General features: G+C 45.3%; 1 protein-coding gene across 1 annotated transcript in view; it reads left to right on the forward strand.

Moving 5' to 3' along the window:
- The window catches only part of THOC1 (THO complex subunit 1), a 111,935-nt gene extending 88,460 nt beyond the window's left edge, over positions 1 to 23,475 (forward strand). Inside the window, exons 19-21 of the mRNA XM_063923569.1 lie at positions 14,920 to 15,067; positions 22,583 to 22,661; positions 23,002 to 23,475. Coding sequence (XP_063779639.1) covers positions 14,920 to 15,067; positions 22,583 to 22,661; positions 23,002 to 23,297 — 523 coding nt within the window. The 3' untranslated portion in view covers positions 23,298 to 23,475. The remainder of the gene's footprint in view (positions 1 to 14,919; positions 15,068 to 22,582; positions 22,662 to 23,001) is intronic.
- The last annotated feature ends 1,236 nt before the right edge of the window (positions 23,476 to 24,711 follow it).

Raw genomic sequence — 24,711 nt, forward strand, 5'->3', positions numbered from 1 at the left:
TCTATCTATATCGTCTCCAGTCATTATCATTAGGATAGTTTATACTATCAGGGAGACCTAATTCTCCTCACAAGCACCTAAATAAATGTGTGATTATGCAGCTTAATAGCTTTCTTGTGGCCCTCCCTATTGTGTTTGTTGGGTACATTCCTTTATAAGGGCTGTCAAGGAGTACTGAAGGAGATAATAGCAAATGATAACTACATAATACCACCATGTCAGCACAGGTTCACCACCCATGTTTCAGATGCTCTATGTTGCAGAGACAGCTTTGGAAGTCTGGAAATTTGGAAATGTCTGGGAAGGGGAGTATGTCCACGGCTAAGTCTGGAGGAGACACTGTGGCAAAAAAATAACTGTTTCCATTCTTCAGATGCCAGTCCAGACTGCATTGGGGTAGATGGCTTGTACACAGCTTGTGAGGCAGTGGTTACCTGTTAGTATACCCACTGAGATGGCGGAGGTAGAGACTTGACATGCCCTAAGGAGGCAAGGGGACCCTTCATCTTCTGCCTTTTCCACGGCAGCCATGGGGAGCGTATTAGCCTCCCCTTCGTCTTTCTCTCAGGACCCTTCTGGGTCTTCCTTTACAGGGCCTGGCTCTTGTATTCTATTCCTTGGCAAGGATTCTGACAACCATTTCCCCCACATGTATGTAGACTAAAGTAGCAGCAGCTTCGAGGAGATTCTCAATGCTCTTGAGTTTTCCTCCTCAAAGGAAAGTCAGGTGGGGAAAGCTCTGAACCTGAAGTTTCTCCATTTCCGAATGAGGCTTCTAAAAGGAAGTATAAGAAGACACTCTATTATGCCGTCGAGCAGATACTAGCAATTTAAGAACAGAATGGTTTTCCGGACATGACTTGCACAGATTGCAGTCCCTTTATCCTCTTCCTAATGAGGAGATGGTGAAATAGGAGTCAGCACCCAAGATAGAAACTCCTATAGCTCGCCCCTCTAAGATCACCACTCTTTTGATTCAGAACATTGCCACCTTTGGCATAGCATGTATAAAAAGAGTCCACCTTCAAGTCTGTTTTACTCCATTGGATCCAGTTTAGCATAGGCTTGGATCAGTAAAGCAGTGGAGAGGTGCTTGGTACATATGGCACAGGGTCTGGAATCTGACAAACCAATACTAGATTTGCTAACTCTCGTATAGCATATCCAGAAGGTCTCTGAATATCTGGGGAAACTGTCACTGAAATGGGGCTCATTGCAACTAGAATTTCAGCTTTGGCAGTCTTCAAATATCATACCGTCTGGGTTTGTACTTGGGATGTGGATTTTTAAAGATCTTATGTATCTATGAATTTCAGAACTAAAGGCTGTTCTGACAAGTTGATACAAGTACAACCTCCATAAACCCACCTCCTCCACAGCCTTATAGAACCCTTCTATTTAACCAGTAGATTCGTGGAGTTGAAGTTCCTTTCCTTTAAGATCTGCCTTCTTGTTGGCTATCTCCACAGATAGGAGTGTTTCAGGGTAGGGGCTATATCTTGATGGTGCCTAATCTTAAATAAAGGCAGGCAGTGCTTTTCTTTGAGAACACCTACTGCTGAGAGGAAGGTCTGGTTCTAGGTTCTATTAGGATATTGTTATTGCGAGAAGCCAAAGACCAAAGAGATTGGCTGGCATCAAAATAGAATTTTGGGATACTGGGATGGTGATTGACAGCGTGTGCTGTCTCCTCCCCTCTATGCCACCTCCCATCAGACCAGTTTAGAAAAATGTGCCCTCAGAGCCGGTCACACACTGGAGGACTCCAGTGATTTTTTTTTCTTTAAATATTTTATATTTCTCTTATTTTTCAGACAGGCATCTGGCAAATGCCTGTCTGCACTGAGGGACCTGGGGGGGGAGGGGGGGGGGGGGGGGGGGGGGCGGGACAGCCTGTCCAGACCTTATAGAGAGGTATGGCCCCGGTTACCAGGACATCTGTCCTGGCGGGAACTCTCACCACAGCCGTATGGCGGGCTGCCGCCACCCCCTAAGAGAGCTGAAATTTTAGAAGACGGATGAGCATTCACCAGGTCCCAAATAGCGGGATCCCTGGTTCACAAGGCAGCAAAGCATCGATCAGGCACACTGCTCTAATAGAGCTACTGTGCCTGATTAGGCTGTGTGTAGATTCAGCTGCAGACAAGCCATAGCTGAGGGACGGAGCTTACAGAGCAGGACAGCGAGCGCCATTTTAGCCGCGTGTACAGAGTGCAGCAGGGGCTACAGGGACGCCAGAGCGGACCTCACAAGACTCCTGGGACTGTGGTATACAGTGGGGTTAGTTATGGGGTTGCTATTAAGCTACTCCGGAAATGCTGCTGCCTGGCTATATTATTCACAGCTCATATAGGCAGAGTGTGCTGGTTTCTCCCACTCTGTTATTTTCTCCGGTTAGCGGTTTGGTTTACTACTGCTTGCAGGGGGAAACTGTACTTTTCGTGTGTGTGTGTGTGTGTGTGTGTGTGTGTCATCTACTGTGTAAGAATGACAGGGGAAAAGGTTGTCTGTAAAAACTGCTCTAATAAGTTTACACAGACATCTGAAGGATCACATATTTGTGATCATTGTACTGAATCTGAGTCACAGTCTGGTAGCGGGTCACAAGAATCTGCACCAATGTGGCTGTCCACTTTAACAGGTGTAATGACAGATATTTCCTCAGAACTGGCTGCTGCCATACATGACAGACAACCTCATAGACAGTCTGTTGAGGAATTGGTCTCTAAAAAGGGGGAGAGTAAATCTTCTATTGCCCGCCCAGATTAAAGCCCCAAAAACGCATTTTACCACAGGTCCTGCAGTTGGATGACTCAGGGGAGGACATGCCAGATTTAGAGGATGGGGATTTAGAATGTTTGGAAGGAAATTGGGGACACTGATAGCCCTTCTCAAGGGGTTGAGTCACTCATTTATGCAATACGTGAGGTTCTGGAAATACCTGAAAAAGAAGACAAACCTGTATATTTCAGTAAACCACAAAAGTCTAGTGTTAAGTTTCCTGTGTCTTCTGAACTAAATGCCCAATTTAAGGAAGCTTGGTTGCATCCTGATAAAAAAATTCCAGATCCCTAAAGGTTTTTGTCTTCTTTTCCCTTTCCTACTGAAGACAGGAAGCTTTGGGAGAATCCACCCATGGTGTACCCTTCAGTTTCCCGTATCTCTAAAAAGATTGTACTTCTGGTACCGGGGGCTACCTCTTTAAAGGATTCCTCAGACCATAAGATTGAAGCAACACTAAAAACTATGTATGCCGCTGCAGGAGCAGTCCTGCGTCCTGTCATTGTTGGCTGCTGGTTTTCTAAGGCCATTGAAAAATGGGCTGAGAACCTCGTAACAGGTATACAGGAGGGACGTTACCCGGAGGAACTGTTTACTTTAGCACAGCACATACAGGAATCAGCAGCTTATTTATGTGAGACTACCAGGGAGGTTGGTCTAATTAATTCCAGGTTGTCAGCCATGTCAATATCTACCCGCAGAGCCTTATTTCATCAGTGGAATGCAGATGCTGAGTCAAAAAGAGGAGTGGAAGGTTTACCCTTTACTAATGAGGCTTTATTTGGGGCGGAATTGGATAAGTGGATTACAAAGGCTACTGCTGGTAAATCTACTTATCTCCCGTCGGCTGCACCGCCATCAAGATGTACTCATTCTGGTCCGTCTTTCCAGTCTTTTCATTCCTTTCGTTCTACCAGGTTTAGAGGCAAAGCCAGAGGGGCCTCAAAAGCAGTACATGGCTCCAGAGGACACGGCCGTAAAGCAGCAGTTGCCAGTCAGCATGAGCAGAATATTGCTTCCGCTGTCACAAAGCCTACAGCATGATGCTCTCCTTCTGCGCTTGGGAGATCTCAAGGTAGGAGCACGTCTCAAACATTTCAGTCAAAGAATTCTGCCAAGATGGAAAGAATCCTGCTAAGATGCCTGGGTCAAGGACCTGATCTCCCAGGGTTACAAAATAGAATTCGAACTGACCCCGCCTCACAGGTTTTTACCAGTTTTATCAGAAAAGCTGTTAACCCTGAGGGAGGCCATCAACAGACTCCTGCTTGCAGAAGTTATTATCCCGGTTCCCGTTCATCAGAGGAACAAAGGCTACTACTTAAACCTGTTTGTAGTACCAAAACTAGATCGTTCGGTCAGACCCATTCTGAACGTGAAATCCCTCAATCCATATCTCAGGGCTTTCAGATTCAAGATGGAGTCTCTGCAAGCTGTCATCACTGGTCTGGAGGAAGGGGAATTCCTAGTATCCTTGGATATAAAGGACGCCTACCTCTGCATTCCAATATGGCCGCCTCATCAGTCATTCTTAAGGTTTGACCTCAAGGAAGAACACTATCAATTCCAAGCTTTGCCTTTCAATCTTTCGTCGGCACCAAGGTTGTTTACAAAGGTCATGGCGGAGATGATGCTGCTGCTCCTTATGCAGGGAGTGAACATAATTCCATATCTGGACAAGTCGTAAAGGCATCTTCCAGGGACCACCTCTTCACTGCATCGGTATCACAAAACAACCACTGATTCATCATGGCTGGATTCTCAATCTCCAGAAGTCCCACTTAGAACCTACTCAGAGACTTCAGTTTCTGGGTATGATTCTGAACACTGTGTCTCAGAAGGTGTTCCTTCCACTGGACAAAGCAGCAGCCATTCAAGCGATGGTGAGGTCCGTCTTGAAGCCGCGCCGGGTCTCAGTCCATCTGTGTATCCCTCTGCTAGGAAAGATGGTTGCCTCCTACGAAGCAATACAGTACGGACGATTTCATGCACGAACCTTCCAGCTTGATCTGTTAAGAGATCTCTGAATTCTAATATTGTGTGGGATTTACATCTGGTTACTGTTATCATTCAGTGTGCGGGGGAAAACAAAATGCCTTTTTTTCTTGCTTGGAAATACCCCTCCCTTTAAAGCACCTGAATGATATCACTAAGCTAATTGAGCATCTGCCACACTATATATGTCTGTTGTGAGAGGCAGAGAGGTTCCTGCATTACGAGGAGGTGCAGGCCCTGACATGCCATATGGAGCATTATGGGGTTGCTCCAAGGTTGGTAGCTCTTACCTTAGATATATTTAAGTAAGGAGCCATTGTCATGTGTCTCCTTGCTGGTTAATCATAGACCCAGATTGGGGTAATGGAGGTGTGAGGTGTGGTGCCTCTGGACTGACTGAGCTGGATGGCTTAAGTGTGGCATACCTTTACATTCTATTAACACTTTTCACACACTAATTTCTTTAACACTATTTCTCCATTTTAATTACATCTCATTTTTGTATCACCTTCCTACAGCTTCGGCTTCCTAACACTAATTTATTAAGACTATAGTTTTTTCACTGCCCTGAGCTTTCTGGCTTATGCTGGTGTTTTGGGGTGCCACACCCTGCACCTAGATATAGCGCTAGGGACCCCAAATATACAGAGACACCTTGATGCGGCTTTGGGGCTTTTATATATATATATATATATATATATATATATAGGGATGCTGCTGGATCGGCACTCTACATGATAGTGATAACAAGTACCTGCGTGCCCTTGTGTAAATAAATAGTCCTCTAGATACTCTCCTGGCAGAGAGAGCAAAACACGGCACTGCAGGGTTTTCAAATAGCTGAAGTTTAATTCAACGTTTCGGGACCCAAAGTCCCGTCGTCAGGAAAATATCTTCAACTATTTGAAAACCCTGCAGTGCCGTGTTTTGCTCTCTCTGCCAGGAGAGTATCTAGAGGACTATATATATATATATATATATATATAGATAAATTGTAGAATGCGGCACTCAGACTTTCCTGAGTGCCGCATTCTACAATTTGTCTACATTCACCTTTATGAGGGCACCGGGACCAGTTATCCATTGGAATAGGAGTGCCGGTCACATGATTGTGTGTGTGTGTGTGTATATATATATATATATATATATATATATATATATATAGTCCAGAATGACCCGGCACTCGTTTGTCCTTAGAATAACAGTAGTTTGCTCACGGTGCCTTTCCTCCGGGCTGCTGCCCAGGAATATACAGGAACAGAAATGGGCAGCACTCCGAGTCTTGAGTTAAGTGAAATAAAGTGCAAAGACTTTTATTTGTCAACTACACATGATCTACGTTTCGGGGTCGCAGCCCCGTCGTCAGGATAAGTGACAATGACATTTAGTGCTATATAAATACCTTAATGATAGGATGACTCCTCCCGCCAGCACAGCCCACGCCGCCCGGATACCGGCCGCATCGCCCCGTCTCTCCGGAAGTGACGTAGCGCCGGTCCGTCCAGCTGACGCTGTAGACAAGGTTGCCATGGTTACTAGTAAACAGTGATATCAAATGAATCAAAAAGACATACAGTCCTACGGCTCATATCGCAGTGTAACATATTCTGTAACAATCTGAAAAGTGCGAAGTGCAAACATGTTAAATACATATAGTGAACAACCAAATAAAAACAAACGTGCCAAAAATACAGAATATCATAGTGAATAAAATCGTATTAATTCTAAAACACAACCAAGTATGTATTCCTTCCACATCCAATTGAGTGAGACCTAATAGCATAAAAGTGGAGATCAATAATGAAAGACCTCCTGCAAAATAGATTAAATACATAACTAGAAAAGCTAGCGATCACCTGCAAGCTATACATTGCCTGTAACTATACGTGTATCGCTCACGGGGTGTCACACAATTACACCCCTTAAAGAAAACATCTCAGATTAAAAGTCATTGAGGCCATTAGGATGGATGGTATTCAGTCTATACATCCATCTTGCCTCTAGTTGCAACAATTTTTTGGACCTATCGCCTCCCCTTAATGACTGTGGTACATGATCAATTATTCTATATCTAAGTGGCCATGCTGTGTTTGGCTTTGGCAAAATGCCTAGCCACCGGTTGCTCACTGTCCCCACTCTTGATGGCCTCCCGTATGGCATATCTGTGTTGTGCCATACGCATCTTAAAGGCACAGTCCGTTTTGCCCACATATGATAGCCGGCATGGGCATGTGAGGAGGTATACGACAAATTTAGAATCACAGGATAACGGATGTAGTATCTTAAATATTTTACCTGCGTGCGGGTGTCTAAATTTGTCGCCTTGGGTGAGGTAACTGCATGTCGTGCAGCCACTACACCGGAAACATCCTTAGTTTCTTACTTAGAAAATGCCTTTTGGGCTTCTCAAATTCAGAGATATCAGTTTTAACAACATAATCTCTAATGCTCCTATTTCTCGTGTGACTCACTAACAATCTGGAATTGAACGCCTCCCCTAGTTCTCTGTCAGAAGCCACTATAGGCCACAGTTGTTTTGCCCTTTTAGAAAGATGAGTATTACTCTAGTTGTACTGGGTAACCCATGGGAACCTGCCCTCCAATGTTTTTTTATTATTGGGTCTCAGTAATTGTTCACGTGTCAATTTAAGGGCTTTAATTTTAGCTTTATGTAGATCTCCTGCCGGGTAACCTCGTTCTAAACATTTCTTTGTCATTTTGGTCAACTCAAGATCCCTAGTTTCTGGCACACTATTGATCCGACACACCCTTAGAAATTGGGAATACGGTAAACTTGAGATAGTAGCTCGTGGATGAAAGCTATCAAATTTAAGAAGATTGTTTCTGTCTGTGGGTTTAACGTAAAGTGATGTGTTAATGATCCCAGCTCGTATGGAGATTTTAACATCTAGAAAATTGATAGTAGAATTATCCATCATAATTGTAAATTTGACTGGGCTAGATGACTGATTATGGCCTTCTATGATATCTTGTAATTGGCCCTGTGTGCCCGTCCATAAGATGAGTATATCATCTATATATCTGAAATAACCTCCTAGATAACAAGCTGTGGAATTATCTTGCAAAAACAAATCCTTCTCCACTTCCCACATGTATGTATTCGCAAAGGACGGGGCCACGGAGGACCCCATCGCACAACCAGTGCGTTGAATGTAATACCTTTTGTCATTAAGGAAATAGTTATGCGTCAGAGTAAATTGTAACAATTCCAGAAAAAATGCAACATGTGGACCTTTGTATAGTGGGTTATTAGTAATGAGACGTCTCACTGCCTCTACCCCAGCCACGTGAGGAATACATGTATACAGGCTGGTAACATCTATTGAAGCCAGACTAGTGTGTGAGGGCAATACTCCCATTGCACCCAATTTAATTAGAAGCATGGAAGTGTCTTTTAGGTGAGTGTTGGTCTGTTGAATACAGGGTTTCAGAAATGTGTCACAGTAGACTGCCAAGGGTTCACATAACGACCCCCGGGCCGATGATATAGGCCTACCTGGGGGATCATGTGAATCCTTGTGCAGTTTAGGAATGCAATAAAAAATAGGTACCACAGGAAAATCTCTAGATAAGGCTTTGGACAAAGAGACAGAAATATAACCCTCCGTTACAGCCCTAGATAACAATAAATCAAGTTCTTGTTTGAAGGCTTTAGTAGGGTCAGATTGTAAATAACCATAAGTCTCTTGGTCTGAGAGTAACCTTTCGCATTCTTTTTTGTACTGAGCAGTGTCTAACACCACTATGCCACCCCCCTTATCAGCATTTCTAATGATGATATCCCGTCTCTTGCCTAGATCCTTAAGGGCCTTGTATTCTTCCCTGGACATGTTAGGATGTGGCTTAGCACAAGGTTCTTTGTCCAAAGTTTCCATCATCCTATTAAAAGTCCTGATAGACGGGTTAAGTGAACTAGGCTCAAATTAAGATTTACTCAAATGGCTCACCTGTGCGGGGATGTCTAATGCTGATGGTACCCTTGGCCCCGGTGGTGTTTTGTTGAAATATTCTCTTAGTTTGAGAGAACGTGTCAATTTAAATGTCTCTATCTTCCATTGCATTGGATCAAGAGAGTTAGTAGGTATAAAACCTAAACCCTTACTCAGTACTTCATTTTCCGTGGGTGTTAACTCTTTGGAGGAGAGATTGAAAATTAATTGCGACCCCTCTTGGGTGGTTTGGAATTTGCTCTGGGACCTCGTCTTCCTCCTCGCCTGTCCCCCTCGCCTCGTGAACTTCCTCCTCTTCCCGCGGCTATGGCCCTGGTACGTACCCCTAAAGGGACTTCTTCCATCTGTTGATTGCGTCCCGAGGTGTTGTCTTCCATCTCACTAGCCGAGGTGCTTGAATATGCTGGACGTTGTTCTCGTCGTCTGGAGAACTGTTGGCGTCCTGGGGTCTGTCTCATCGTGCTATTAGATAACCAGGAGTAAACCCTATGCTGGGAGTAGTCCTGTTGTACCCGTAATAATTTTTGTTTTTTGAATTTAATGAGATTAATCTTGTATTGTTCCAATTCTACTTCCAATTTGGCAAGCCAATCAGGGGGCGAAGATACTGTGAGACCGTGTTCCGTAGTAAATGCCTCAATTTTCTGCTTAGTGCAATTCATTTCACGTGTGGCATCTTCTATAACAAGCAGTAGAAGATCCATTGAGCACTTATTTAGTACGGATATCCATTTTCTACAAAAAGATACGTCATACCTCCCTATGGTGGGCATATTATGTATGCGGAACCCTCTCGGTATTTGCTTCGCCCTGAAGTAATCCGATAAAGTCATGCCATGGTATTGATAATCAATTTCTCGTTTACGTAATTTTAGGAGGTCTCTGTAGAGATCTTCATTAGTGGCGACACTATCCGTTTCAAATGCTGAAGTCTTAAACAGAATGCTTTCCGCCTCAGCCTCTGAGAAGCTTAGTGTATCAGAGTTGTCGCATTGTAAGAAGTGAGTAGCTCCTTCTATAGCTCTTTCATCCATTGTGGTCATCTTAGATCGTGGAAAGTGTGCAAAACTTGCTATGAAAAAAGTGCTTAGTGCAGGTTCGTGCTGACGCACTGTGCAAAAGTGGTGCAGGTGAAGATTGTCCTGAGTAAACTGTAGGGACTTCACGGTGCCTTGGTCACAAATTAGGAACCTTCAGCACGGATCCAATTTGTATAAATAGTCCAGAATGACCCGGCACTCGTTTGCCCTTAGAAGAACAGTAGTTTCCTCACGGTGCCTTCCCTCCGGGCTGCTGCCCAGGAATATACAGGAACAGAAATGGGCGGCACTCCGAGTCTTGAGTTAAGTGAAATAAAGTGCAAAGACTTTTATTTGTCAACTACACATGATCTACGTTTCGGGGTCGCAGCCCCGCCGTCAGGATAAGTGACAATGACATTTAGTGCTATATAAATACCTTAATGATAGGATGACTCCACCCGCCAGCACAGCCCACGCCGCCCGGATACCGGCCGCATCGCCCCGTCTCTCCGGTAGTGACGTAGCGCCGGTCCGTCCAGCTGACGCTGTAGACAAGGTTGCCATGGTTACTAGTAAACAGTGATATCAAATTAATCAAAAAGACATACAGTCCTACGGCTCATATCGCAGTGTAACATATTCTGTAACAATCTGAAAAGTGCTAAGTGCAAACATGTTAAATTCATATAGTGAACAACCAAATAAAAACAAACGTGCCAAAAATACAGAATATCATAGTGAATAAAATCGTATTAATTCTAAAATACAACCAAGTATGTATACACTTCCTTCCACATCCAATTGAGACCTAATAGCATAAAAGTGGAGATCAATAATAAAAGACCTCCTGCAAAATAGATTAAATACATAACTAGAAAAGCTAGCGATCACCTGCAAGCTATACATTGCCTGTAACTATACGTGTATCGCTCACCGAGTGTCACACAATTACACCCCTTAAAGAAAACATCTCAGATTAAGGGAGTCCTTGAGGCCATTAGGATGGATGGTATTCAGTCTATACATCCATCTTGCCTCTAGTTGCAACAATTTTTTGGACCTATCGCCTCCCCTTACTGACTGTGGTACATGATCAATTATTCTATATCTAAGTGTGGCCATGCTGTGTTTGGCTTTGGCAAAATGCCTAGCCACCGGTTGCTCACTGTCTCCACTCTTGATGGCCTCCCGTATGGCATATCTGTGTTGTGCCATACGTGTCTTAAAGGCATATCTGTGTTGTGCCATACGTCACTTAACTCAAGACTCGGAGTGCCGCCCATTTCTGTTTATATATATATATATATATATATATATATATATATATATATATATATATATATATATAATCTATCCGAGATCTCTGAATTCTAAAATTGTGTGGGATTTACATCTGGTTACTGTTATCATTCAGTGTGCTGGGGGAAACAAAATGCCTTTTTTTCTTGCTTAGAAATACCCCTCTCTTTTAAGCACCTGAGTGATATCACTAAGCTAATTAAGCATCTGCCACACTATATATTTCTGTTAGACCAATGGTCAGATTCGGATCTCCACATGCACCACCTGGTCCGTCTGTCACCACAGACAAGGATATCCCTTCTGTGGTGGTTACAGACCTCCCATCTTGTGGAGGGTCAAGTCTTCAGAACACACACTTGGACGTTGTTAACCACAGATGCGAGTCTCCAGGGCTGGGGAGTTGTGGCCCAGTGGGCTCAGCTTCAGAGAAAGTGGTTACCACACTAAACCATCCTCCCCTTAAACATCTTGGAACTAAGAGCGATTTACAACGCCCTTCTTTCCAGCTGTTACAAAATCACGCCATTCAAGTACAATCAGACAATGCCACGGCGGTGGCCTACATCAGTCGACAAGGCGAAACCAAAAGCAGGGCGACTATGAGAGAGGTCAACAAGATCCTCCTTTGGGCAGAAAGACATGCCACGGCACTGTCGGCCATATTCATTTCGGGAGTGGACAACTGGGAGGCAGATTTCCTCAGCCGGCAAGATCTCCACCCCGGAGAATGGGGTCTACTCTCCACCATCAGGTCTTCCGTGAGATAGTATCCCGATGGGGTTGGCCTCAGATATATCTGAGGGCATCCCAACACAACATGCAGCTTCACTGTTACAGGTCAAGGACAAGGGACCCACAGGCGACGGCTGTGGACACATTTGACAACGCCCTGGACCTTTCAGACAGTCTGTTTCCTCCATTCCCGCTACTACCACAAATCTTAAAAAGAATAGAGAGGGAGAGGGTTCAGGCGATTTTTATCGCCCTGGATTGGCCTTGGCTGGCCTGGTACACAGATCTCTTCTCAGTGTTGGTAGACGATACCTAGCATTTACCGCTGAGAGAAGATCATCTTCAGCAAGGCTCGTTCGTCTATCCAAACTTACAGCAGCTACGTTTCACGGCGTGGAAGTTGAGAGGGAGATTCTAGCCAGGAAGGGCATTCCAGGGGCTGTTATCCCGACTATGCTCCATACTAGGAAAGATGTTACATCACGGCACTACCATCGGATATGGAAGATGTATGTCTTCTGGTGTGATAATCGTCATTATCCACCAGCTGTTTTTAAATTGGGTCGTTTCTTGCGCTTCCTCCAGTTGGGTGTAGATGTTGGATTGTGTTTGGGCTCTCTTAAGGTCCAAGTGTCTGCCTCGTTTGTCTTTTTCCAAAAAAGGTTGGCCTTGATCCCGGAGGTTCATACCTTTCTCAAGGTCGTGCTCCACTTGCAGCCACCTTTTGTACCTCCTATAGCCCCTTGGGATCTCCAATTGGTGTTGGATTTCTTTCAGTCTTCCTGGTTTGGACCATTGCACTTGGCGGAGACCAAGTATTTGACTTGGAAGACGGTCACCTTGATGACTCTCGCTTCTGCGCGGCGAGTCTCGGAATTGGGGGCTTTGTCCTGAAACAACCTTATCTGGTGTTTCACGAAGATCGGGCAGAACTCAGGACTCGTAGGTTGCTTTTGCCTAAGGTTATCTTGGCCTTTCACATAAATCAACCTATTGTAGTTTCGGTTGTAACCGATTCTTCCACACCTCGCAGTTTGGATGTGGTGTGAGCGTTGCACATTTATGTCAACGAATGGCTCGTACCTGGAAGTCAGATACTCTTTTTGTTTTGTATGAGGCCACCAAGATTAGGTGTCCCGCTTCGAAGCAAACCTTTGCACATTGGATAAAACTCACTATCCAACAGGTTTATTCGTTTGTGGCCTTACCTTTGCCACAGTCTGTTACCGCCCATTCCACTAGGTCGGTGAGTTCTTCCTGGGCGGCTGCTCGGGGAGTCTCGGTCTTGCAGTTGTGTAGGGCTGCTACCTGGTCCGGCTCCAACACTTTTGTGAAATTCTATGGTTTTGATACCTTGCCGTCAGTGGTCGCTCAGTTTGGGCATTTGGTATTGCAGGGATCTCAGCACACTCCCACCCGTAATGGGACGTCCCCACTGTAATTTACCTTCCCAGTATCCCCTATGAATGCAAGAGAAAACAGGATTTTGGTACTTACCGGTAAATCCTTTTCTCGAAGTCCATAGGGGATACTGGGCGCCCACATCTGTGCTTTGTTTTCTGCAGATTGGGTTGTTATGCATCAGCGTATGCATGTTGCTTTCGCTGTTTTTCTGTTCTACTTGTTCAGTTGTGTTGCTCGGTTTCTCCTGTTCATCTGTTCTGTCTTCCTCCTCTTGAGGTATGTTCCGTCTCCTTCGGGCACAGTTTTCTAGACTGGTCTGATGGGAGGGGGCATAGAGGGGAGGAGCCAGCACACATTAGGTTGAAGAAATTTAAAGTGCATCGGCTCCAATGGACCCATCTATACCCCACTATAATTCACCATCCCAGTATCCCCTATGGACTTCGAGAAAAGGATTTACCGGTAAGTACCAAAGCAGCTGCCCAGCAGCTGTGCCAGACTGCCTACTGGTTCTCTGTAAACATTTTTATATAATTTTACATATTATTTAGTATTGCATCCAATTATCGGTCTATGTAAGTACACTTCTTTGGGGAAAACCTGAGGACGTTCCCAATATCGCACCGTCGGATGAATGAGAAACAGTTATTTTGTACTTATGTTAAATCCATATCTGTCTGTACTTTAAGTGGCCCTAAAGTGGAATTTCGTTTTGTTCTGGTTAACCCGTTCACTGCTAAGGAAGAATGTGACTCATCCTAAGCACTGTAGGGATTGAAATTGAAGGAGGCGGGAGCATGGAGTGGGGTGATGATGTCACTAAGCACCGCCCCTTACAGCATAAACTTTGGAGACATTTTTACAAGCTAGGCAGTAGGAGGGATAGCTTTTAAAAGTGCTCTATCTTCCCTATTCTGATACTAAGGGTCACACTTGTTTGAATTGGGGGATTCCACTTTTTAAAATAATTGGACCCATGAGAAGTTATTCATTCAGAAGTTATTCATGAGAAGTTATTCATCTACTCTGATCACCCTTCCTGTTACCAAAAACACTCAAGGGCACTGTTTAGAGAGTTCACTGTTTCGAACAAAGTGGCCCCTTAGTGGTTATTGTCTGGTGATAAGCCGACAATATCAATCTGCACTTCAGAAATACTGGTTGAGCTTGCGGATGGGGAGATAACTTTTAACATGTATGATTTCCCCTATTGTGGCACCTACCCACTTAGGGCACCACCATGGGGAAGATGGGAGTTTCTTTAAAAAAAAATAGAAGGTTTAGTGCTCTTTCTAGGTCTATCCAGGGTTTTTGATTGGCTGGTAATAACCAATCCAGTAGAGGCTCATTTTTTGAGACATGTAATAGAAGGAGTTTTATATATGGAGTGTTCAGCATTACAGTGAACAAAGTCCATTTTTTTCATGTTACAGTGGAAACATATTTTTCTGCAAAATTGTGACCCAAGTCCATAGTTTTATTATTCACTAGATGGCAAACAATTAAAAGTCCGTGGTTAATTCATTACAGTTCTTAAAGTTTGAGATTCATTTTTCTCATGGACTTGGTTCACTTTACTGCTGACCCCTCCATATATATGGTCTGTGTTCCTTGTGAACTGTAAAAAAAATGTTTTAATGTCGAGTATAAATTAGATAAATGCAATTTTCATTAGTTTACTGTTTTAGTGATAACAAAATGTTAATTTCCAGAGTGGTGAACAACTCTAATTATGGCTGGAGAGCACTAAGATTATTGGCTCGTAGAAGTCCCCACTTTTTCCAACCTACCAACCAACAATTTAGGAGTCTACCAGAATACCTTGAGAACATGGTCATCAAGTTAGCAAAGGAATTACCGGTAAGAGAACTTTTCCCCAAATTGTTTTTCTGCTGCGGGGTACACTGGGCTCCACAAGGATTGGACAATGGGGTGTAGAGTAGGATCTTGATCCGAGGCACCCACAGGCTCAAAGCTTTGACTGTTCCCAGAATGCACAGCGCCACCTCTATAACCCCGCCTCCCTGCACAGGAGCTCAGTTTTGTAAGTTGGTGCTGCAGTAAGCAGGCACTTAACAGGGGGGCTGCTCCAGGCAGCCCTAAAAAGAGCTTTTTTGTGAGAAAAAAGTGAAGACTTCAAGGGCAGCAGCGGTGGTAAATGTCAGGAGACATTCACTGCTGCTGCTCCAGCTCTCCCCAGCGGCACTGTACACTCCCGAGCCCTGGTTGCCGGGTACCTACAGCGGAGGCTCCGGTTTACTTCACGTTAGACACACATGGCTGGGGCTCTCCAGGATCGCGTGGCCGCGCTTCGGGAGGTGGTAAGTGGGACCCGGTCTTTATCGCGATCCGGCGCGGTTAGTGGGCATGGGCGCAGGTCAGGTTTCCTCTCTAAACCAATTTTTATATCGCCCACAGTACCCGGTGGTTTTGCCAGCAGGGGGATAAGGCTTAGACCTGAAACCCTTCCCCCAGCCCCAGGGCGCCATTTCTAGCAAGTGTTCCCACCCTGGAGCTGCATCTCTGTCTTTTCCTCACTCCCTGTCAGTGTCTGCGGCGCCATTACTCCTCAGCTCACTGTTCCCGGGAATGCTTGGGCAAATCCTCCTATGTAAAGCCGCCTGGTTGTCAGCGCTGTGACTTTACAAGACACTTAAGTATTCTACCTGCCTTTTTAGACAGTGATAGTTAAGAAAGAGTGCATTTAGTCAGGGTTTTTCAGTACAATTACCCTGTGATATACATCCAGTTCTTACTGTGTACTGTTATATCTATTGTTATATAGCTGTGTAAGCTAGTCCAGTGCAGTATTATTGTTAGTAATAACCTCTGCATTGTACAGACTGTGACTATTTGTGTGTGCATTTGATAGCTGAGTGTTGTCCATTTCGTGTCTTTCACTCAACTTGCTATCCCTATATTCTATAACCTGAGGGGGCTTGGTGCGTCAGGTTTTATCTAATATAGGATTTTCACAAAGATATACTGTATTACGTATTTTTCTCTGTGATTTAGTCACCATATCTCTCCTTTATCTCTGCTGGTGCTGACTACACTGCGCAGGGGTTTGGGCTAGAAGTATTGTGCTGCTGACAAATTGTACTGTGTTACCTGATACTGCAAGTTATATCATGTCTGCTTCTGAGGGTAACGGTTCTGGGGCTGAACACACTGCCGGTGTTGCTGAAGCCACAGACCCATATGAGGAGAATATAGCAGCTGTGGGCTCTGGTTCTGGGGGCTCCTTGCCCCCCAGTGGGACTGTGGCAACGGAGGCACATACTGACCCACCGTGGGCCGCTTTTTCCACGCTTCTGCATACGCTAGTTCATAAACTAACACCCCCTATGGGACCCCCAATGCCGGTACAACCGTATGTGGTCCCTGCAGCTAACCCGCCGTGGGCGGACGATTTATCTGCTCAATTAAAAAAGTTGAACCAGTCCCTGACTACTAAAAAGTCTGACCATCGCTCGCCTAAGTCCAAGGGGTCCTCTAAGCGAGCGCTTGTCTCCTCACAGTTCACTGCTGTCACTGACACCTTGTCTGATGAAGACGGCACGTACACTGACCCCACAGGTTCTGACTCAGATACGGCTGATGGGGAGGGTAGTTCACATGTGGATGTTCCTGATCTTTTGGAGGCTATTAAGTTAATTCTACAGATTACGGATGATCCCGAGCCATCCGTCCCTCCTAAGAAACCAGATAGGTTCAAGCGTCAGAAGGTGGTTAAACAAGTTTTACCTCACTTTGACCACCTAGTGGATATACGTCAGGAACCCTGGGAAAACCCGGGTACGAAGTTTGTTCCTCAAAAGAAGATGCTGGCTCGCTATCCCTTCGTGCCAGAGCTGTCTAAGAATTGGGAAACGCCTCCTCCAGTGGACTCACATGTGGCTAGGATGGTGGTTTCCTCAGCTCTGCCTGTCACTACCGTCACGTCTTTAAAAGAGCCTACAGATAAGCGTGTGGAGGGTTGTCTGAAAGCGATTTACACCCTCACGGGTGCTGCGCAAAGGCCCACTATTGCAGCTACATGGGCTGACGAGGCTATTGAAGCATGGGCCTTGGAGTTAGAAGCTGACATCTCCTCTGACCATGCTAGACAATGTTTGTCATATATTGTCACAGCTTCTCGCTATATTAAAGAGGCGGCTTCTGATGCCGGTATCCTAGCAGCCAAGGCCTCTACTACGTCAGTCCTGGCTCGCCGGATATTGTGGCTGAGATCCTGGTCTGTGGATCTGGACTCTAGAAAAACCCTGGAGGTACTCCCTTTGAAGGGAGATATTCTGTTTGGGGAGGACTTAAATAAGATAGTGGCTGACTTGGCTACTGCCAAAACTGCCTGTCTGCCAAATACCGCTCCTTCTGTGTCGAAGGTTAAAGGTATGTCCTTTCGCCCTTTAGGTAAAACAAAAGGTCAGGCGTACCACAAGCAGGCCCGCACTTCCAAACCTGGTAAGCCGAAGCCCAAAAGAGCCTGGGCTGCCAGTCAGCCAGCTTCCAAGACCGATAAGCCTGCCGCATGACGGGTCGGGCCTCCCCCTGGGGGATCCCAGGGTGGGGGGCAGGCTTCTAGGGTATACCCAGGAATGGTTGAAGACCACTTCAGATGCCTGGGTACGGGAAGTCGTCACTCGAGGTTACGCCATAGCCTTCAAAAACCGACCCCCTCATCAATTTTGCCAGGCAGACGTCCCGTTGGACCAGACAAAGGCAAACACTCTGCATTCGGTAGTACAGACCCTCCTGGATACAGGAGTTGTAGTACAGGTGCCTCTTGCTCAGAGGGGCCGTGGGTACTATTCTCCGCTGTTTCTAGTCCCGAAACTGAATGGGTCCTCCCGGCCCATTCTCAACCTCAAGGCATTGAACAGGTTTGTGAAGGTTTCCAAGTTCCGTATGGAAACCCTTTGCTCTATAGTTCTGGCCTTGGAACCTGGGGACTACATGGTCTCCCTGGACATACAGGATGCTTACCTGCATATTCCTATAGCAGTGTCACATCAGCAATACCTGAGGTTTGCTATTGGCAACCTCCATTACCAGTTTCGGGTGTTACCTTTTGGTTTAACAACGGCTCCGCGAGTCTTCACCAAAGTAATGGTGGTGGTGACGGTGGTACTCCGCCGTCAAGGGGTCAGGATACTGCCGTACCTGGACGACTTGTTAATCCTGGCAAATTCCCCAGAACTTCTCCTACGTCATCTGGATATGACGGTCCGGTTTCTACAAGCCCACGGGTGGCTCATCAACTGGAAGAAATCCTCCCTGGTCCCTGCTCAGAGCATGGTGCACTTCGGAGCGCTATTGGACACTCACAACCAGCTGTTGGAGACTAGAGGAGAGTCTTATTGTGCGTGGTAGGGCATTCCACAGAGTGGGTGCAGCCCGATGAAAGTCCTGCAGTTGTGAGTGGGAGCGAGTAATGAGTGTGGATGAGAGACGCAGGTCTTGTGAAGAGTGAAGAGGTCGGGTTGGGAGATATTTTGTGATAAGCGAAGTGATGTACGTTGGTATAGTTTGGTTAATGGCCTTGTGTGTGAGTAAAAGTATTTTATATTGAATGCGGTAGAGTACAGGTAACCAATGGAGGGACTGACTGAGTGGATCTGCAGGCGATGAACGTCTAGCGAGGAAGATAAGCCTCGCCACTGCATTCAGAATGGATTGTAGTGGTGAGAGTCTCGTTTTGGGAAGACCAGTTAGGAGACTATTGAAATAATCAATGCGGGAGATAATGAGAGCATGGATTAGAGTTTTAGCAGTGTCTTGTGTAAGGTATGGTCGTATTTTGGATATGTTTTTTAGATGCATGTAACATGATCTTGAGACAGATTGAATGTGGGGAACAAAGGACAGATCAGAGTCAAGGATGACACCTAGGCAGCGAGGTTGTGGGGTAGGGTAGATAGTCGAGTTTTCAACAGTGATAGAGATATCAAGTTGGTACCTACTATTGGCCGGTGGAAATATAATTAACTCTGTCTTTGAAATATTCAGTTTGAGGTGGCGAGATGTCATCCAGGATGAAATGGTAGAAAGGCATTCAGTGACACGGTCCAGTACAGATAGGGACAAGTAGGGGAGAATGCGTTGAACCTGGCCCAGCATTTAATTCAGAACCGTTCTGTTCAAGTACAGTCGGACAACGCCACCACAGTGGCTTACATAAATCATCAAGGCGGCACTCAAAGCCGTTTGGCAATGAAGGAAGTTTCACGGATTCTACGTTGGGCGGAACGCCATCTACCGGCCATATCGGCAATATTCATTCCGGGAGTCCTGAATTGGGACGCGGACGTGCATGCCAGCGAGTGGGGCCTCCATCCAGAAGTGTTTCAACTCCTCGTGGAAAAGTGGGGTCTTCCAGATGTAGATCTGATGGCGTCTCGACACAATCACAAGGTTCCGGTCTTCGGAGCAAGGACAAGGGATCCTCAAGCAGCATTCGTGGATGTGCTGGCGGTGCCATGGAGGTTTCGGCTGCCGTACGTGTTCCCTCCGGTGTCACTCCTGCCCAGAGTAATTCGGAAGTTCAAGCAAGAAAAAGGAAATCTGCTTCTCATGGCTCCGGCGTGGCCCAGACGGCACTGGTTCTCAGACCTTCAAGGCCTGTCGTCAGAGCGTCCACTTCCACAACACCCAGACCTCCTCGTTCAGGGCCCCTGTGTCTACCAGGACCTAGCCCGGCTGTCTTTGACGGCGTGGCTCTTGAAGCTTCCGTCTTGAGGGCTAAGGGTTTTTCTGAAGAGGTCATTAAAACTATGTTGCGGGCCCGGAAACCGGCTTCTGCTCGGATTTACCATAGGGTCTGGCATTCCTACTTTGTTTGGTGCGCATCTAATAATTATGACGCTTCCAAGTTTAGTACAGCCAAACTTTTGGCTTTTCTGCAGCAGGGCCTAGATTTAGGCCTGCGTCTGGCCTCCCTCAAGGTTCATATTTCTGCCTTGTCGGTGTGGTTTCAGAGAAAAATTGCGACTTTACCTGATGTTCATACTTTCACTCAGGGTGTGTTGCGTATCCAACCTCCCTATGTCCCGCCTGTGGCTCCTTGGGACTTGCTTGTCGGTGGTTTTGGAGGCGTTGCAGGAGCCTCCGTTTGAACCCCTGGGTTCAGCTGACCTTAAGTGGCTTTCCCTTAAGGTGGTGGTCTTGCTGACTATTGCCTCTGCTAGAAGAGTGTCGGATCTGGGTGCCTTGTCTTGTAGTTCCCCATATCTGATTTTTCACCGTGACCGGGCGGTTCTTAGGACTCGTCCCGGATATTTGCCTAAGGTGGTTTCTTCGTTCCACCTTAATCAGAAGATTGTGGTTCCGGCCTTTGTCTCTCCTGATTTGTCTCCCAAAGAGCGGTCTTTGGATGTGGTACGGGCTCTCCATATCTATGTGAAGAGAACTGCTTCTATTCGAAAATCTGATTCTCTCTCTCTTTTGTTTGGATTTCACATACGTGGCTGGCCTGCTCACAAGCAAACCCTGGCCAGATGGATTAGAATGGTGATTGCACATGCTTATGTGAGGGCTGGTCTATCAGCTCCTGCTCACATCACGGCCCATTCTACTCGGTCTGTTGGACCTTCTTTGGCGGCCCAACGTGGTGCGACCCTTGATCAATTGTGCAAGGTGGCTACGTGGTCCTCAGGGAACACGTTCATAAGGTTCTTTGCCTTCGATACTGCCGCTTCCCAGGATGCTTCCTTTGGATGCCGTGTTCTTGTGCCCGCTACAGTGCGTCCCCTCCCATAAGGAACTGCTTTAGGACATCCCCATTGTCCAATCCTTGTGGAGCCCAGTGTACCCCGCAGCAGAAAACGAGATTTATGGTAAGAACTTACCTTTGTTAAATCTTTCTGCGAGGTACACTGGGCTCCACAAGGCGCCCACCCTGACGCACTTAGCTTCTTTGGGTTGGTATGGCATTAGCCGCTGACACTTCTCCTGTCGTGAGAGTGTGGTGTATGTGGCTACTAACCGTTGTTGTCTCTTTTCCTGCTACTGCATTGGGCTGGTTAACTAAAAACTGAGCTCCTGTGCAGGGAGGCGGGGTTATAGAGGAGGCGGCGCTGTGCATTCTGGGAACAGTCAAAGCTTTGAGCCTGTTGGTGCCTCGGATCAAGATCCTACTCTACACCCCATTGTCCAATCCTTGTGGAGCCCAGTGTACCTCGCAGAAAGAGATTTAACAAAGGTAAGTTCTTACCATAAATCTCGTTTTTATATCCCTGAGCAAACATTGACTTGCCACAAGTAACCTTTTCCTTGAAAGGTAATGCGACAGGAAAAATGTGGTTCAGTCATTTTTATGGAGCTCAGCTTTTTAAAAAGTTAATTCAGATTAGTTGCTTAATAAACCATTTGTTAAAAATGTGTTTAATGTGGCTGGAAACATGCTTGGAACAAATCACTCTGAATATAACAGACATTGGGATCATCGGTCCTGGTTGCTGGGTGCCTTTGCTGTTCAGGTGAACACAGGAAGAAGCCACAGCTGAGACCCAAATCCCAAATCATTGTGTATACTTGGTTGGGAGCCGCAATTGATGATCCCGAAGCCTGCATGCTACAGTATTCACAGCAACTTTTTCACATTGTGCCCTATCTGCAACACTTTGAGAGCAATACTTATGTGCTCCATTTGTGTTGTTTCATTAAATATGTGAAAAATTGTGTTAGCTCTTAGACATATTCCTCACTACATTAAAGATCTTCAGATGCATTTTAATTTTCAATGTTTTATGACTTAGTTGATAATAAGGTGTTCACAATTCTTTGTTGTTGGTTGAAAAAAACATTTCAACTTAGCAGCACAAAGGATTGATGGCTTCAAAATAATTTTTCAACAAAGTTCTGTTTAATAATAATAAGTAATAGCTGCCGAGAAGGAATGAGAAATCCAGACCAGTTCATGTGATTAGAACTTCTGTCGAAAATGATTTTGTGTAAAAAGTATATGAATTCTGAGTATTCTGTCCATCTCATATGAGATAAAGCCTGCTGACGCTCAACTGTGGAATTTATACAGTAGGTTCTAGGGGGTAAATGTAAGAAGCAGTGATAAGAGTGGATAAGTGAGTCAGTGGAGAAGTTGCCCATGGCAACCAATCGGCTGCTCTGTATAATTTTGTAGTATGCAAATTGTAAATGTTACTTCAATGCTTATTGGTTGCCATGGGCAACTTCTCCACTGGCTCACTTCTCCACTCTTATCACTGCTTCATACATTTACCCCCAAGAGAGGTCACTCTCTTCCACTATCATAGGCACCTCTTGTTGGTTGTCTGAGAGGAGCTAACATTTAGAACGTATACATATTGCATATTTACAGTTGTTTTCTTTACAATAATCCATTTCTTATATTGTTAGCCCCCATCAGAGGAAATAAAAACAGAAGACGATGATGATGATGAAGATAATGAATCTTTATTAAAGGAAAACAATGAAAGTAAGTATTTGTGCCCTTACCAGTTATGGAGAGTTATATGGATATAACAAGCAGCATCCACATGTTCTAGATTGTAATAGGTCAGTCTGCAGTATATTCAGATATTTCTGGAATAGAACATGGAAGAAAAAGGGATATGTATGGAATGTATCAAACCCTTTGTTTTTAATTGTGAATGGATTCAGACTTGCATCAATAATGAATATTTGTCTTGGCTCCTAAAATATTGCTTCACAAATTAGTGTTCATCATTTCTCTATTCTTGGGATTGACTATTTTACATAGATCTAGAGATGAACCATTTTCAGAGTAAAGCCATACATCTCGTTTATTATTCCAGGTCCAGACGTCATGCAACAGAAGTCTGTCACTGGTGAAGTGATTGAGTCACTTGCCAGCAAACTGGGAGAGCAGTGGAAGACACTGGCCCCTCACTTAGAGATAAAAGACTTAAACATTAAAGCGATTGAATCTGATAGCGAGGATGTAAAGATGAGGGCCAAACTTCTGTTGGTGGCTTGGCAAGATCAAGAGGGGGCTCACGCAACTGCTGAACATCTGATATCTGCTTTGAATCAAGCTCAGTTAAGCGATCTTGCAGAAAACTTGAGCAATGACACTGAAAACGGGACATAAGACCCCTTGGATCTGCATGTTATGAGGCAACTAGCAACTGAAGGGAGTAAGGCCTCACTGGTAACTCAATGCAGTTGTCTTGCTTCAGACAGTGTAGGTGATTTTGTAGAATTATTTTTTTTTTTAAAGAAAGTACTGTTAGTGGGTTGAGACGGATAAAATAAAGAATCTTCCCACATTTGTTGCCTTATTTATTGTAGTCTTTGAATGTATGTATTATACCATGCTTGGGGTCTGTTTATTTCTTTTAATATATTTTATAATTTTTTGGATCAGTTATTTTTGTCTATCGTCAATCTGGGGGATGCCATTACTCTGGGTTATGTATCTGACCTTTAGGAGTCTGGTGCTAAACAATCACCTGACTCCCCCCCCCTTCCCGCCCCCCTCCCCCCTCCCTTAATAACACCTCATACCTCAGTCTTGTTTTAGTGCCTTAGGAAAAAGTCACACAGTAACAGCTTAGCATTTCGTTAGGTTTTAGTTTTATATTTTTGTTTAGTTTTCTTTATTGGGTGCTTAGTCCTTGGCAACAGACAGCAAGCATTAACAGAGTGGGGGCAGTTAGTTAGAGGCTAGAGCCTGAGACCTCACTCTCCTAAACTTCTGCAGTTAGTCACCAAACTGTGAACAGTCACTGTACACCGGTTAGTCCGAGGAAGCATCTATGAGGTAAGGTAAGGCACTATGGGGGTTAATCGGGTTTGTTAGCAAACCAAAAAAGTTAGCAATGGGGCAAAACCATGCTGCACTGCAGGTGGGGCAGATGTAACGTGTAGATTTAGATGTGGGTGGGTTATATCGTTTCTGTGCAGGGTAATTTCTACACTTCCAATTTACACTGTATATTGCCAGGTTGGTGACGCTCTGGTGACGCGGCAGTGGTGGCGCTGGGAGATCACATGATCTCCCAGCGCAGACATTCCATACAGTGTAAACGGGAGTCGTGTCGCATCGACACGGCTTCCGTGTACACTACAACCCTACCCGGATCCTATCCCGTGTCCTATCCAGGTAGCTGCCCGGGTAGGATTCACGGGTCGCTTGATCCGGGTTTTTGCGGGGGATGGGGGGGGGGGGGGCCTTTTCCACTAGCAAAAAACACGGGTAAATGCGCGCCCCCGTGCATTTACCCGTGTTTTTTGAGCTAGTGGAAAAGGGGTATTAGATTTCAGTTTGAACATACCCCACCCAAATATAACACTCTCTGCATATGTTACATCTGCCCCACCTGTAGTGCTACATGGTTTTGCCCAATTGCTATTTTTTTGTTTTGTTTGATAACAAACCTGAATAAGTGCCTATGTGCAAATATTCCCCATTTACCTGCTATACCTGGCACACAGGTATACTGATGGGGCTGCGGCCGGGTCAGTCGCTCTGTACTAGCTGGCTCTAACTGCTCACCCATTTT

Source organism: Pseudophryne corroboree, chromosome 5 (assembly GCF_028390025.1).
Source record: "Pseudophryne corroboree isolate aPseCor3 chromosome 5, aPseCor3.hap2, whole genome shotgun sequence".
Taxonomy (NCBI): Eukaryota; Metazoa; Chordata; class Amphibia; order Anura; family Myobatrachidae; genus Pseudophryne; species Pseudophryne corroboree.